The 14,620-nt window shown below is 52.7% G+C and overlaps 1 protein-coding gene across 1 annotated transcript in view; it reads left to right on the top strand.

The window, feature by feature from the left end:
• The window catches only part of TSPAN11 (tetraspanin 11), a 55,514-nt gene extending 41,178 nt beyond the window's left edge, over positions 1-14,336 (top strand). Inside the window, exons 3-8 of the mRNA XM_049772113.1 lie at positions 330-521; positions 7,049-7,123; positions 7,907-8,011; positions 9,452-9,610; positions 10,695-10,781; positions 13,808-14,336. Of these exons, the coding sequence (XP_049628070.1) occupies positions 330-521; positions 7,049-7,123; positions 7,907-8,011; positions 9,452-9,610; positions 10,695-10,781; positions 13,808-13,861 (672 nt within the window). The 3' untranslated portion in view covers positions 13,862-14,336. The remainder of the gene's footprint in view (positions 1-329; positions 522-7,048; positions 7,124-7,906; positions 8,012-9,451; positions 9,611-10,694; positions 10,782-13,807) is intronic.
• The last annotated feature ends 284 nt before the right edge of the window (positions 14,337-14,620 follow it).

Raw genomic sequence — 14,620 nt, 5'->3', positions numbered from 1 at the left:
TTTTCCCAGACCCCAGGCTAAGGAGGGCCCCTGGACCTGCTGGTCTCTGGGGTCCTATCCCTGCACCCTTCTCAGGACACAGAAGAAACCGAACAATTGGCAAGGAAGGGGGTAGAAAGAGCGACACCCCTTCCCTTCTGCTGAGAAATGTAGATGATGCCAAGGAACATCTCTGGAGAGAAATGGGTGACCAGGAACCGAGGTGACATTGGGGTGGTCCCTGTTGACAGCCCCGCAACAGGACATCATGGGCATCGTGGGGAGAAGTGGAACCTTGGGACTCAGACTCGGTGCTTCTCTTGCTCTGACCACCCCACTGCTTCCTGCAGGTGGGGGGTGCCACTGTGCTGGCCCTGGGCGTGTGGACCCTGGTGGAGAAATGTAGCTACCTGGGCGTGCTGGCTTCCAGCACCTTCGCCGCGTCTGCCTACATCCTCATCTTCGCAGGCGCCCTCGTGATGCTCACAGGCTTCCTGGGCTTCAGCGCCGTGTTTCGGGAGGACAGGGGCTGCCTCTCCACGGTGAGTGCCTCCTGCCCACGCTGGTGCCCAGGACAGAGCTGAAGATCAGGGCACAACCCCTGACACTGGGCCTGAAAAATAAGGGAAGAGGTCTTTGTCCTGGGACTGGGGGGTTGCATGGTCTCCAGGCTTGAAGCTCTGAGCCTGAGGTGTTTCTCAACCTGTGATGTGTCTCCCCTTCCCCTTCCCACCTCTTCCCCTCTCCTCCTGCCCCCTCTTCCTCCCGACCTCTTTTATACCCTCCTCTCTTTGAGTGTTTGATGCTTTTTTTTTTATTTATTTACTTTGTTTTTCTTTGGGGGGGGTCACACCCGGCTGTGCTCAGGGGTTACTCCTGGCTCTGCATTCAGAAATCACTCCTGGCTGGCTCAGGGAACCATATGGGATGCCAGGAATCTAACCACTGTCTGTCCTTGGTTGGCTATCTGCAAGGCAAATGCCGTACCACTGTGCTATCTCTCCAGCCCCTGAAATTTTAAACATTGTGATTTACAACATTACTTTTTATAATACAGTTGTTTCGGGCATTCAGTGTTCCGATACCAATCCCACCACTACCAGGGAGGCCTTCCCTCCACCGATGTCCCCAGTTTTTCTCCCACCCACCCTCAAGCCTGTCCCCTTTAGCAGGGACAAAATCATTTACTTTTTATGTCTGAGGAATATGACTGAGCTGTTAGGTGCTATCTGGGCCTTCTGTGTTAGGGTTTTCATTCACTGTGTTTAGTGGCCTTCTAGGCAACTTTCCCAGTCTCTTCTGCTCCTACAGGGCTATCAGTGCTGCAAGATCAGGTGTCATGTGGCCGTATTTGTGGCTGCTGTGATCCGGTAGCTAAGGAACCGGGCGATTCAGCAGCTTGGCGTCTCTTTGAGATTAGTGATGGAGCTGTGAAAGTTGGTCTGTGTATATGCTGGAGAGATTTGGGTGTGGGTAGGATACTGGGTTTTGGAGCACAGGGCAGGGACTCAGCCTGCCCCCACTTCAAGAAGATTCCAGACATCCCTACCAAATGACTGGGCTTACCTGGGACCACTGAGCTTCAGAATCTCTCTGAGATTAATCCTGGAGTTTGGATGGCAGAGATCAAGTCTACACCCTCCTTACACTTCTTCACCTGTTTCCTCTCCTCCTCTCCCTTGTCATCTTCCTTATTTCTAGCCTTCCCTTTCAACCTTTTACTACTCCTCTTCCTCTTCCTCCTCCTCCTCTTTATCCTCCTCTTCCTTCTCTTCCTCCCTCTTGTCCTCCTCTTCTTCTTCCTCTTCTTTATTTTCATCTTCTTTATTTTCTTCTTCTCCTCCTCCTCCTTTCTCCTTTCTCCTTTCTCTTTTCATTCATGTTTCTTCCCACTTTTCTCTCGTTTCTCACTCTCATTCTCCTCTTCCTCTTTTTCTTTCTCTCCCTCTCTTCCTCCTCCGCTTCCTCTTCTTCTCTATCCTCCTCCTCCCCATTCCTCCCCCCTTAGGCTCTAGCAGAGTCACAGAGAAAGAAAGAGCAGGAAAGAGCTCTGTGCACTGGCTCAACCTCAGCCCCAGTGGCCTTCCTGCCACCCTGTCTCACCTCATCCCCAGACATGAGCTCTCCTCTCAGCATTTCTTTGGGTGGGCCTGGATACCGTGAAATGCCCAGGCACCTCCAGAGGCCTTTCTTGACCCCCCCAACTTTGAGAAGGCTTGAATTGAACCTAAATCCAGCACTCAATGGGCCTGAGTCTGTGACATTCCCTTTTCCACCACCCCACCCCCCACCCCACACATTCTACCACCTCTTCTGCCAAGGGGGAGGATCAGTTGTCTGGGAGTTTTACTCTCTACCATGCTGCTCCCATGATTTTCTGGTAGTTAGTTTCAGTTTTGTTACTGTTTTTATTGGGTTGGGGGCCACACTCCATGAAGCTCAACACTATTCCTGTGTCTGCACTCAGGAATCACTCTTGGTAGGCTTAGGGGATTCTCTGGATTGCCGAGGATCGAACCTGGGTCAGCGGCATGCAAGACAATTGCCCTACCGCTGCACTGTTTCTCCGGGCCTGATATCCTGAGACTTGGGTCTAAAAGCTTGATGAGAACTTAGGTTTGATTGTTTGGGGCATGGTGGCTCCTGAGTGGTGGTTTGGGTTTTTTTGGGGTGGGGAGGGAAAGAAATTCTTCCATACACAGAGAGCACTTATAGCTGGTGCCAAGGTGAAGAGGGAAGGCCTGGGTGGGGCTATCAGCACCCGCACCCATTCGTCAATCTCCCAAGTAAAGTCTACAAGGTCAGGACAAGGGGGACAGGTGAGGTTAGAAGACATCCCGGGGTACTGGAGTGATAGCACAGTGGGGATCTTATGCTTGCCCTCACACATGCACACAAGTGCATTCGCACATGATGTACCACTCCCTCACTCACCTGTGCACACACTCGCACGCTGCCCCCAGGCCACCCGTCCAGGACTGTGGGAACATGTGGTTTTCCTGGGGTGAACAAACAGCAAATGGAAAGTCTGAAATTCCCTTCCTTTCCCCCTTTCAAAGAGCCCAAATCAGAACTCCCCACCCCCAGAGAGCCTGTGGGGAAAGTAGCTGCCTCAGAGTCCACCCAGCCAGTCTGCCCTGAGTAGAATAAGTAGATAAGCTTGGCTTATCTGAGCCAAGAACTTGGCTTTGCTGGGCTCCTATAAGGTAGACTTAAGTAGAAATTTAAGAACCAGGATCTCATTTAGAGACCCACAGTGTGCTGAAAGTTATTTAAAATGACATTTCTGGGGTGTAGTGATAGCATAACTGGTAGGGTGTTTGCCTTGCATGTCACCGACCCAGGTTCAATCCCCAATATGGTCCCGTGAGCCCACCAGGAATGATTCCTGAGTGCAAAATCAGGAGTAACCTCTGAGCACTACCAAGTCTAGCCCTAAAACAGAACAAAACAAAACAAAACAAAAAACCCATTTCTGTGTTGTGTTCCCCCTCCCCCCCCAAGTCCAACTTCTTTTGAAATCTTTCAAAAACATTTAAGAGGGCTAGAACTATAGTTCTAGGGCTAGAGCAGTCGGGCGTTTGCCTTGCACCCTGCTGACCCAGGATGGACCCAGGTTCAGTCCCTGGTATCCCATATGATCTACCAAGCCTGCCAGGAGTGATTTCTAAGAGCAAAAACACTTAAGGACAGAAGAGAAGGCATAAACACAGAGTCTCAGGCAACTCAGAGCAACCTCCAAAAAGGAAAGTGGGGACAAAAGGCCAGCACACAAAAGGAGTGCACCAATGTGACCAAGGAGGGAGCAGAGGCTGAGCCCAACAGAGGACATGAGCCCAGAAATCTCAGGCTGGTAGCAGAGTTCAGGCCTGTCTCCATGAGCATGACATCTGCCCTAGTCTGAGCCCTTCCTTCTTCATCTGCAGCCCCCCTGGAAGTTTCTTTCCTGAGAAGAAAGTTTCCTTGGGGACAGGAATAGCATGTCTCGACTGGTGCTGAATGATAATGAGCTGGTGTCGGAAATCTGCAGGGGTGCAGGGAGGGGATGAGGCTTAAATTATTCACACCCCATCTTTCTTAGCCGAGGCTGCCTGGGAGAGCCAGACCAGACCCAGATGACCAGATCATTCAGGCCAGAGAAGCCGCCAAGCCTAAGAGTGGTGAAGGCTATTTTGGGAGTTAGGATTCTAGTCTCCAGAAACTTGGAGATCTTTCAGTCACATGAGGATGGAGATGGATGGTTCCTGCTCCACCGGATGGCAGGGCAGTGCAGGGGAGGAGAGGGGCTCTTTTCTATTTAGAGACTGGAGGACAAAGTCAGGCGTCAGGAAGCAATTTCGTTCTGAAAATGAGGGTCCCTTGAGGTCACTGTTCCCATCAGATACAACCCGACATGGCTCGCCTTGGCTGGGGAAGGGGTGGTAATTCAGAATTCGATCTCAGGGACAGTATCTGGGTTATTTGTTAACATGCTCAGGGACTTCGGGAAGTCGCCTGGCCCCTCCTGGGCTACTTGGCATGTCCCTGTCATTTTTTTTAAAGTTACTTTATTTAAACAATATGGTTATAAGGTTCAAGGTTTATAATACATTTTTTTTCAGTTACAAACTTGTTCACGATTGAATTTCAGTCATACGATGTCCAATGCACAGTTCCTGCCCCCAATCCAATGTCCACAGTTTCCCTCCTGTCCACTTCCCCCTGACCTCTCCTCTGCCTGCTAGAGCAGACTCTCTCTCTCTCTCTCTCTCTCTCTCTCTCTCTCTCTCTCTCTCTCTCTCTCTCTCTCTCTCTCTTCTCTCTGTCTTTTCTTTTAAGACACAGTTTTGCAATATGGTACTGAGGGGTATCCTGCCTATCACTTTCCCTTCTTTCAGCACCCAGTTCTTATCCAGAATGATCATTTCCAACTCTCTTTGTCATAACAGTTACTTCTCTGCCCTAACTTGCACTCCCCAGCTCTTTGAGGCAAGCTTCCTATCATGGACTGGCCCTCATCTCTATTATCTCTAGATATTATTACCTTATCATTCTTTCTCTTCCATTTTGTCCTTTAAAGCCAGTTTCTCCCTGTTGAGTTTTAGTTTGGTTAACCTCTCTAGTATTTGAAGCTTCTGATTACTACTGTATTGTTATTGATGTCTTTGATAGATTAATTGGTTTTTGGGTCACGTCTAGCAATGCTCAGGGGTTACTCCTGGCTCTGCACTCAGAACTTGCCCCTGGCAGGCTGGGGGATCATTTAGAATGCTGAGGATTGAACCGGCATCCATCCTGGGTCAGTCACATGCAAGGCAAATGCCCTACTGCTATGCTGTCATCTCTCCAAGCCCTGTTATTGATGTCTTTGATTCAGTGTATGAGCAGTTGCATTAAGTGTTTTGGGTGCATAGCTGATAAGGGGTGCCTGTCTTATAATGGGGTGAACTCTGAGCATCCAGAGGAAGTACCCTCAAATGAGTCCCTCCTGAACAGAAAGCACCTCCAAGGTAGCATCACAATTACCATAATTGTGTTGTTTTATACCCGCTTAGACACATCCTGGCTCCTGGGGGAAGAATATAAGTCAGTGGAGGTTTTCAAAGGTCCCACAGCCTGTTGGGCTGAGCCAGAGGGTACCCAGGGGCGTAGCACATCTTTCTCACTGCCCTAGCCCAATTGGGTGGGAGACACTTTGGAGTCACAAGACCCCTTTCTTGTGGGGCATTGCCAGGTGCAGTGGGGATGGGAGAATGATGGGATGGCTCTGGGCTTGCTCGGAGAGCACAAGATACAGGTACCCTCAAGACAGTTGGTAAGGCCTCTGGCCAACCAAGATTTTGGTGGGAGATGGAGGTTGTTCCCTCAGACCCTTCCCAGTGTTTCCTCCTCTGGCCTCTGATTGGACCCACATATCTGGGAACCCTCCCACAGCCTCTTTGGCTTCCTATGGTCCTGCCTGTGGCCTTGAGGCCTGAGCCAAATACTCTGCTGGGTATCTTCACCGTCCCCAGCTGTCCTTGTCCCCTCCTTCCTGCTACCTGAGCCCAAGGTAGTGGGGAAGGCAGAGGCTCTCAGCTTCTGTAGCATCAGGATCTGGCATTGGTTTCTGGATGGCCCCAGAGCCCAGCATGAGAAACAAGGGTCAGTGGGTGGGGGGCAGGTTTGTGGCCATTCTCAGGAGCAGTAGGAAGTGTTGGAGCCAACTCAAGGCTTGGGGGGCACAGAGGTGGCAGCATTAGTGTTCCCCAAAGGATTTGGGTCCTGTGGGTATAATGTCCAGCTTGGCTGTGTGGGGCTGTTCAACAGACCCTAGAAGGTCCCAGAGCATAGAGAGGAGAGTGTGTGTCTGTGTGTCTGTGTCTGTCTGTCTGTTTTTGTGTCCATCTGTCTATGTGTGTCTGTATGTTTGTGTGTGTGTATGTATGTGTGAATGCTGGATCAATTTGTCTGTGTTTGTCTAGTTGTCTGTGTGTCTTTCTGGGTGTCTTGTTGCTCTGTGAGTTGCTGTTTGTGTTTTCATGTGTCAGACAGTGTTGCTGCCTGTCGTTGTGCCTCTGTGTGCCAAAGTCAGGTTCTGTGTGTGTGTCTCTGTGTGTCAGTGTGTACCTTTGAATGTGTGTGTCTGCCTGCATCTGTGTTTGTGTGTGTCTTTTGTGTGTCTGGGTGAATGTGTGTGTATCTATATGTGTGAATCTTAGTGTGTCTCTGTGTCTGTGTGTGTTTCCTGGTCTGTGTCTCTGTGTCTGTGTCTATGTGCTGTTTTGTGTCTGTGTACCCATGTGTCTCTGCATGTCAGTGCCTGATTCTGTGTGTCTGTGTGTCTATGTTGTTGTGTGTCAGTGTGTCTTTGTTTGCCCTCTGCCCCCTCTCCTCCACTTCCTAGTATTTTGGGGGGGATTTGTTTTGTTACTTGGGTTGTTCTTGGGTCACACCTGGCAATGCTCAGGGGTTATTCCTGGCTTTTCACTCAGGAATCACCCCTGGTGGTGCTCAGGGGGACCATATGGGATGCCGGGGATCAAATCTGGCTAGGTCACACGCAAGATATGCACTTTACTCACTGTTCTATCTCTCTGGCCCCTCCTAGTATTTCTGCCTGCTGCTTCTTATCTTCCTCGTGGAGCTGGTGGCTGGGGTCCTGGCCCATGTTTACTACCAGAGGGTGAGTGTAAGAATGACCATCCTCCTCCTCCTTCTCCTTTTCCTCCTCATCATTATCATCTCTCCTCTTTCTATCAGTGACCCCAAACGAAGGACACAGGGAACAGAAAACTGAGAAAACCCACTCTCCCAGGCCCTGGCTTTCCTGAGTATTTGGGGCTCCTCTTCCTTCTCCAAATTCTTGGCCCCTATCCATGATGCTGAAGTAGGCAGGTGGTGGAGGGTGACAGACTAGGCTCCCCTCCTTGCACAGAGAGGTGGTGGGGGTCCCTTTTGGGAGGTCAGGCATGAAAGGAGAAGGGCATGCACTCCTCTACTGAGGCCAGAGAGGAGAAAGTGATCCCAGATGCCCTTGAACCTGATGTCCAAGTTCAAGACCAGGCTGAGCTGTGCTGACCATTTCCAGCAGGGGGTTCCCACCATGGATACTGGCAGCCTAAATCTGCTGTTTCAAGCCTTTAAAGCCCCATGTGGTTCCTCCCTGTGGTCAACTCCCCCTCACACATGCACCCCCATCTAGGGGACCATTTGAGCACCCTTGTTCACCTAAACCTCATCTTCAGCACAGCCCACAAGCACCACCCTTTGCTGTGGAAAGTTCTAGAATTGTTCTAGAGTTGTTCTAGAAGCAGTTCTAGATGAGTTCTAAAATCCATTCTCAAAGTAGTTCTAGATTAGTTCTAGAATTGTTCGACGAGTTCTAGAATAAGAGCATGCTGTCCAGCTTTGGGGTGAGTTCTGGTTCTGCTGATGCTGCCCCCTTTCTTCTTCTGTGTCTCCTCAGTTGAGTGATGAACTGAGGCAGCACCTGGCCCGGACCCTGGCTGAGAACTACGGGCAGCCCCAGGCCTCTGAGATCACCGCTTCGGTAGACCGGCTCCAGCAGGATGTAAGCGCTGTGCTCAAGCTTTCTTCTGTGACCCTGGGCGACTCACTTGCCCTCTCTGAGCTTCCGTATGGCCACATCATATTAGAAAGCCTGAGAGCACAGGCAGCCCCACAAATACCTATTTCTTCCTGCCGGGGTTCTCCATGCTCCCCTCCATCAGCCCCACTCCCAGCTCACCTCTGCTGCCTTCCCCATGAGGTGGGGGATCCCTGAGGCAGGAAGCCATGTCCAGTCCAGTGCCTCCCCAAACCTGAGCTCTTCAGTACTGCTGAGCAGGGGGCTTGGGGAAGCACAAACCATTTTGGAGCTCAGGCCTCTGCCCTCCTTGGAGGAGGCCAAGAAAATCCTTATCAGGGGTCAGAGAGGTGCCACAAGTGGTAAGGCATTTGCCTTGTATGCGCTAACCTAGGATAGACCGCGATTCTACCCACCCCGGCATCCCATATGGTCCCCCAAACCAGGAGCAAATTCTGAGCACATAGCCAGGAGTAACTCCTGAGTGTCACTAGGTGTGGCCCAAAAATGACAACAAAAATAGAAAATCTTTATCAGCGAAAAGGTACTTGCCTGGCCCGAGGGCAACTCAGGCTCAGTCCCCCACCACATATGTTTCCTGTAGCATCACCAGGGATGAGCCCTGAGCACCACTGGGCATGGGCCCCCCCCAAAACAAATAAATAAATAAATAAAAAGAAAACTCACACCTAGCCCCATGAACACCAAGACACCCTCAACATAGCCATGTGTCGTGGCCAGTATGAGCACATGGAATCTCGGGCCCAGTCCACAGAAGGGCCAAAAATAACTCCCTTCTGCTCTGTGCTTGAGACTGGGACCGAGTGGGATCCTTTATGCCCTGAGCAGGCACCCCTACACCTCTCCATCCTCCTCTAACTCTAACACTTAACCACACTCAGCTCATTCATCGGACCTCTGGGACACTCCCCGTTCTGCACCTCACAGCCTGCACCTTGGGCCCAGGACACCCACACAAAGCTGGGGGGGGGGGGTCCCTGTACTTGATTACCAGGAACTCATCCCTGGCTCTGACCCTCCATTGTCTTGGGGACCTGCCAGTTTCTACTTCCCAGCCCTGCCACTCCCCACACCAGCAGCGTCACCACCCCAGTAAAGGACTTTGAGTGAATAAAAGGGAGGACAGAAATCTGTGCTGCAGGCAACTTCTTCCTGAAAGGGAAGCAGCCCAAAGAAACCAAGTCCCCCCAACCCCCTCAATAAGAAAGGGAGAGATTGGGGAGTGTAAAGAGGGAAAAGCCCAAGTTAAAGTATAGAAAAGGGGGTTGGCGTCAGCCAGCCCCTCTGCTATACGCACCCCTGCCTCCTTGCATGTCTGAGCTGTGACCCTGGAAACTAGGTGGCTGGTGGAGCCCCCCCCCCCGCTGGGCTGGCCCTTCACCCCCACTCTGCTCCTCCCTCCAGTTCAAGTGCTGCGGGAGTAACAGCTCTGCCGACTGGCAGCTCAGTGCCTACATCCTGTCGCCAGAGGCCCAGGGCCGTCACGTGCCCGACAGCTGCTGCAAGACGGTGGTGCCACGCTGTGGCCAGCGGATTCACCCCTCCAACATCTACAAGGTGGAGGTGAGGGGCGGTGGGATGGGCTACAAGCAGGACAGCCACTGGCCAGGCCAGGAAGTGGCCTGTACATCCTAGGGCCTTCCACAGTCACCCCACCAGCTCTGGGGCCCCCGGTGACTCGAGGGACAGGAGGGATGGGACGTGGCCGATGCCCGCCCCCAGGGCTGCCTCTTAATCAGGCACTTGGGAGCCACGCTGAGACCCTGGTCATTGTCACATATGGAGAGAGGTGACTGTAAGAGCGACCGGCCCAGACCTGGCAGGAGGGCGGCTCTCTGCGGCCTGGCAGGAGGGAGACCATCAGTGGCTTCGTGTCCCCACCCCACGCCCATTGCCCCAGAAAGCTGAAGCTGGCACCAGGCTCTTGCACCCGAGATGCACCCTTAAGGCAGCCAGCTGTACCCCTCGCCTGCATTCCCCCTGGTCAACACTCATCCGAGTGTGTTGAAGTCTAAGTGGATGGTGTCGGCCCAGCTGGGGCCCATGTGCTCCTGCAGATAAACAGGTGTGCATGGCAGAGGCTGAGCAGGAACTCCTCTTCCTCCTCCTTCTCTTCTTCCTCCTCCTCTTCCTCTTCTTCCTTCTCTTCTTCCTCTTTCTCCTCCTTCTTTCTCTTCCTCCTCCTCTTCCTCTTCCTCCTTCTCTTCCTCCTCCTTTCTCCTCTTCCTCCTTCTCTTCCTCCTCCTCTTCTCTTCTTCCTCCTTTTCTTCCTCCACTTCCTCCTTCCTTCTCCCTCCCCTCCCCACTCTCCCTTCCTCCTCCCTGTTTTCTCTCCCCTTCCCCACCTTCCCCCTCTTCTTCCTCCTTCTCCTCTCCCCTCCTCTTTCCTACCTCCTCCATCCTTTTCTCCTTTCTCCTCTTGCCCTCTCCCTCCCCTCTCTCTCCCCCATCCTCCATTTCCTCCACAGCCTGCATCCCATGGCCCTGGAAACCAGTGTCTGATGGAGCCCACTCACTCTCCCCAGACTGGCTCTTCACCCCCATCCTGCCCCTCCCTCTGGCTCAAGTGCTGCCGAGGTGACAGCCCAGCCCTGCTGCTGGCTGCTCAGCTCTGGCCTGCCCTGCTCTCCCCTCCTTTTCCTTCCAGGGCGGCTGCATCTCTAAGCTGGAGCAGTTCCTGGCAGACCACCTGCTACTCATGGGAGCCGTGGGCATTGGGGTGGCCTGTCTGCAGGTGAGTCAGAGGTGGGGAGGGGTGAGGAGCGCTCCCTGTCTATCTCTCTGTCTCTGTCTATCTATGTCTGTCTCTGTCTCTCTCAGGGCTCCATCCCACCACTAAGCACATTCTAGTCACTGACCCTTAGCATCTTCGCCCTGTCTTCTGTCAGGGGTCCCATGGTCAATCTCTTCCCCAGAAATCTTGAAGCCCTTTCCTTCAAGACCTGGGGGCCTGGAGGGGGGGTGTCCCTTGGAGTGTATAAGGAGTTGACGTGAAGGATTGTGAGTATGAGCTCAGTTCATGCATGCACTAAGTGTGTGGGTGGGTGTGTTCTCGCGCCTATGGCCAGGGCACACCCTCTTCCAGTGCCACACAGAATGTCAGTGGTCCCTTGGGAGAGAAGCCAGCAGGGCCAGCTGGTCTGACACTCCAGCCTCCCGCCTTGGCAGGGGACCTCCCCTGGGCCCTGGTGCCCCAAGCCTCAGGTGAGAGCTCCCTCTTCCGGCCAATGCTGGGACTGAGCCGTGCAAGCGAAGGTAGCAGCATAGAGGAGCTCAAAGCTGACAGGTCCCCATCTCTGAGTCATCCGAAGGGAGGGAGGGAGGGAGAGAAGGAGGGAGGGAGGGAGAGAGAGAGAGAGAGAGAGAGAGAGAGAGAGAGAGAGAGAGAGAGAGAGAGAGAGAGAGAGAGAGAAGGAAGGAAGAAAGGGAGGGAGGGAGGGAGGGAGGGAGGGAGGGAGGGAGGGAGAGAGAGAGAGAGAGAGAGAGAAAGAAAGAAAGAAAGAAAGAAAGAAAGAAAGAAAGAAAGAAAGAAAGAAAGAAAGAAAGAAAGAAAGAAAGAAAGAAAGAAAGAAAGAAAGAAAGAGAGAGAAAAAGAAAGAAAGAAAGAAAGAAAGAAAGAAAGAAAGAAAGAAAGAAAGAAAGAAAGAAAGAAAGAAAGAAAGAAAGAAAGAAAGAAAGAAAGAAAGAAAGAAAGAAAGAAAGAAAGAAAGAAAGAAAAGGAGGAAAATGCCAGTGTGATAGCACAGCAGTAGGGCATTTGCCTTGCATGCAGTCAATTTGGGACAGACTCAGGTTCAAATCCCAACATCCCATATGGTCCCCCGAGCGATTTCTGAGTGCAGAGCCAAGAGTAACCCCTGAGTGCCACTGGTTGTGACCCAAAAGCTAAAAAGAAAAAAAAGAAAAAAAAATATGGACAATAACCAGCAATCAGTGCTGGTCCACCCTCTGCTCTTTCCTGCTCTTTCTTCGTTTTCTCTGCTCCCCCATGGCTGACTACTGTGGGCATTCATCCTGTCCTGAAGGAGCCTGACCTGTGCATGCTTCCCCTCTGCATGCACTGCTTGTGTATGAATATGTGTGTGCAGATGGACACGTGCAGCTGTCACTCTTACTGGCTCTGCAGCCAGGGTGCAGTGCTGAGAGTCTGCTCAGCACCCCTCACGCTTCCCAAGATCTCAGACTTCTCTGTACTCTGGAAGCTTAGCCCTGGACCCCCATCAGGTTTGTGCAGACCTCATGGCTTTCATCCAGCCTGCTACCTTACTTGGCCAGGATGGGGAAGATGGGACCCGAGCAATAGCACCGCAGGGAGGGCGTTTGCCTTGCACACAACCAACCCAGGTTCAGTCCCCGGCATCCCATCTGGTCCCTGAGCCTGTCAGGAGTCATTCCTGAGTGCATTGCCAGGAGTAACCCCTGAGTATCAGTGGGTATGACAGGGGGCCGAAGAGATAGCACAGCAGTAGGGGTTTGCCTTGCAAGCGGCCAACACAGGACCAGTAGAGGTTTAAATCCCAACATATGGTTCCCCGAGCCTGCCAGGAGCGATTTCTGGTTGCAGAGCCAGGAGTAACCGCTGAGCATCGATGGGTGTGGTGAAAACAAAACAAAGCAAAACAAAACAAAAACTCACAGTGGTTATGACCAAAACAAAAAAAGAGGGAAGAGTCAGAAAGATCCAAATAAGTCCACAGGACAGACTATGCAGCCAGGAAGATGGGTCGTGCTGCCTAGGGCAGGGACATGAGGTGACCCTTCATCTTCTGGCTCTGAACCCCCTGAGACACATTATTAGCCCCTCTCTGATCACCAAGATTGAAAACTGGGTCCACAGCTTCTCCCTTGAGGCCCATGGCTGTACCCCACCACAACCCCATGTCAGCCTATCTTCCCCTTCAGTTCTGTTCACTTGGCAGCTGTTCTCGGGCCAGAACCCCTGTGTGATTGAAGAAATTGGGGTTCCCACCCTGAGGGACTTCACCATTGGGGCAAAGCGCTACAGGGCAGAGATGGGACTGTGAGGGGAGTGAGGAGCTCTGTCTCAGTGGTCACTCGCTGTCTGGGCCTCCTGGTCTGACTTACCCGCCAATGGATATTTCTGCAGGTGAGGGATGTGACAGGTGCAACGCATAGCTCTGGGTACCAGATAACCTGTTTGGAGCTCAGCTTCGAGTCTTTGTTCTCACCCCAATTTTTCCGAGAGCTTCCGAGATGGATTAGCGTTGACCACTCTTAGCGCCAAGGATAGAAATTGTGCAACAGGCTTATGCCTTTGAAGGTGTCTGCAGGCCACCAAGGCTGGAAAATGAGGCAAATGGGTTGCTTCCAGCAGCTGATGGGGTGCAGGGGTAACAGAGGGCATGGGGGATGCATTTCACTGGATCTACTGCAATCAGGAGCTTGTCAACGACCTCTCTGGTGGGGATGGGCCCTGATTGGGGTAAATAAAATGAGGGAACCAAGGAGCATGCCCGCCTGCCCTGTTCAGGATACTGTTGGTGGCTTTGCTTCTTGATATTTTGTTTTGGGGCCACACCCAGAGAAGCTCAGGGATTACTCCTGGCTCTGCGCTCAGAAATCGCTCCTGGCAGTCTCGGGGGACCATATGGGATGCCGGGGATCGAACCTGGGTCTGTCCCATGTTGACCATGTGCAAGGCAAACTCCCTGCCACTGTGCTATCACTCTTCAGCCCGTTGGTGGCTTTTCAAGTCCGGCTTCACTCAGCATCCACCTTGCTCTCTCTCTCTGCCCACAGATCTGTGGAATGATTCTCACCTGCTCACTGCAACGAAGGCTGTATCGCTACTAGCGAATAGTCTCACCCTCCACCACTTCTTCATGCCTGGACATGCCACTGCCCCACACATGGACAGTGTCTGGCCTTCGCCCTACCCTTCATGCCTGGATGGCACCCACCTCTGCCCCTGCCCGGCTCCTGCCTGTGTGGCAAGTGCCCACAGCCCTCCCCACCTGCAGAGCCTGCACCTGCTTGTCTTCTCGTCCCCAGAAACGCCTCCCCCTGTGTGTCCCACCTCTCCACACCCACCGGATGACCCAGATGGTAGCTCCTGCCATCCCCATCCAGGCTGGGCCCCTTGGCACCACCATCCCGCTGGACTCCTGGGTTGGGAGTGTCAGCATCCACGGAGGCAGAGACAACTGGAGCACTGTCCAAGTGGAGACATGGCCCTACTTCCTCCCAGGGCTTGCTTCTAGAAATGAGCTGCCCGGCCCCCACCCTACTTCTCTGAAAATGTCGGGGTGACCTAGGAGGGAGGGGCAAAGGGAAGAAGGTAGCCAGAAACTGGTAGAGTATATGCTGTGCCCCATTTATATCCCCCCATGTGCCCTGTCCCCAGGACATGCGTCTGTAGCCTGATTCTGGGGTCACAGAGCCTGGTGGACATGTAGGACCATCCTTCAGGTCTATGGCACTGGAAAACCCTTCCTGATACACCGAGTCCTAGTACCTGGTATCTAATGCCAGGAGTCAGCCTTCGCCGGAAAAGAGCTGAGAGTAGAGGCACTACGCATGCCTCCCATCCTGGCCTGGTCACCAGGCAGTCTC

Source organism: Suncus etruscus, chromosome 4, assembly GCF_024139225.1.
Source record: "Suncus etruscus isolate mSunEtr1 chromosome 4, mSunEtr1.pri.cur, whole genome shotgun sequence".
In the NCBI taxonomy this organism is placed as follows: domain Eukaryota; kingdom Metazoa; phylum Chordata; class Mammalia; order Eulipotyphla; family Soricidae; genus Suncus; species Suncus etruscus.
This window is presented reverse-complemented; position numbering and strand designations above follow the sequence as displayed.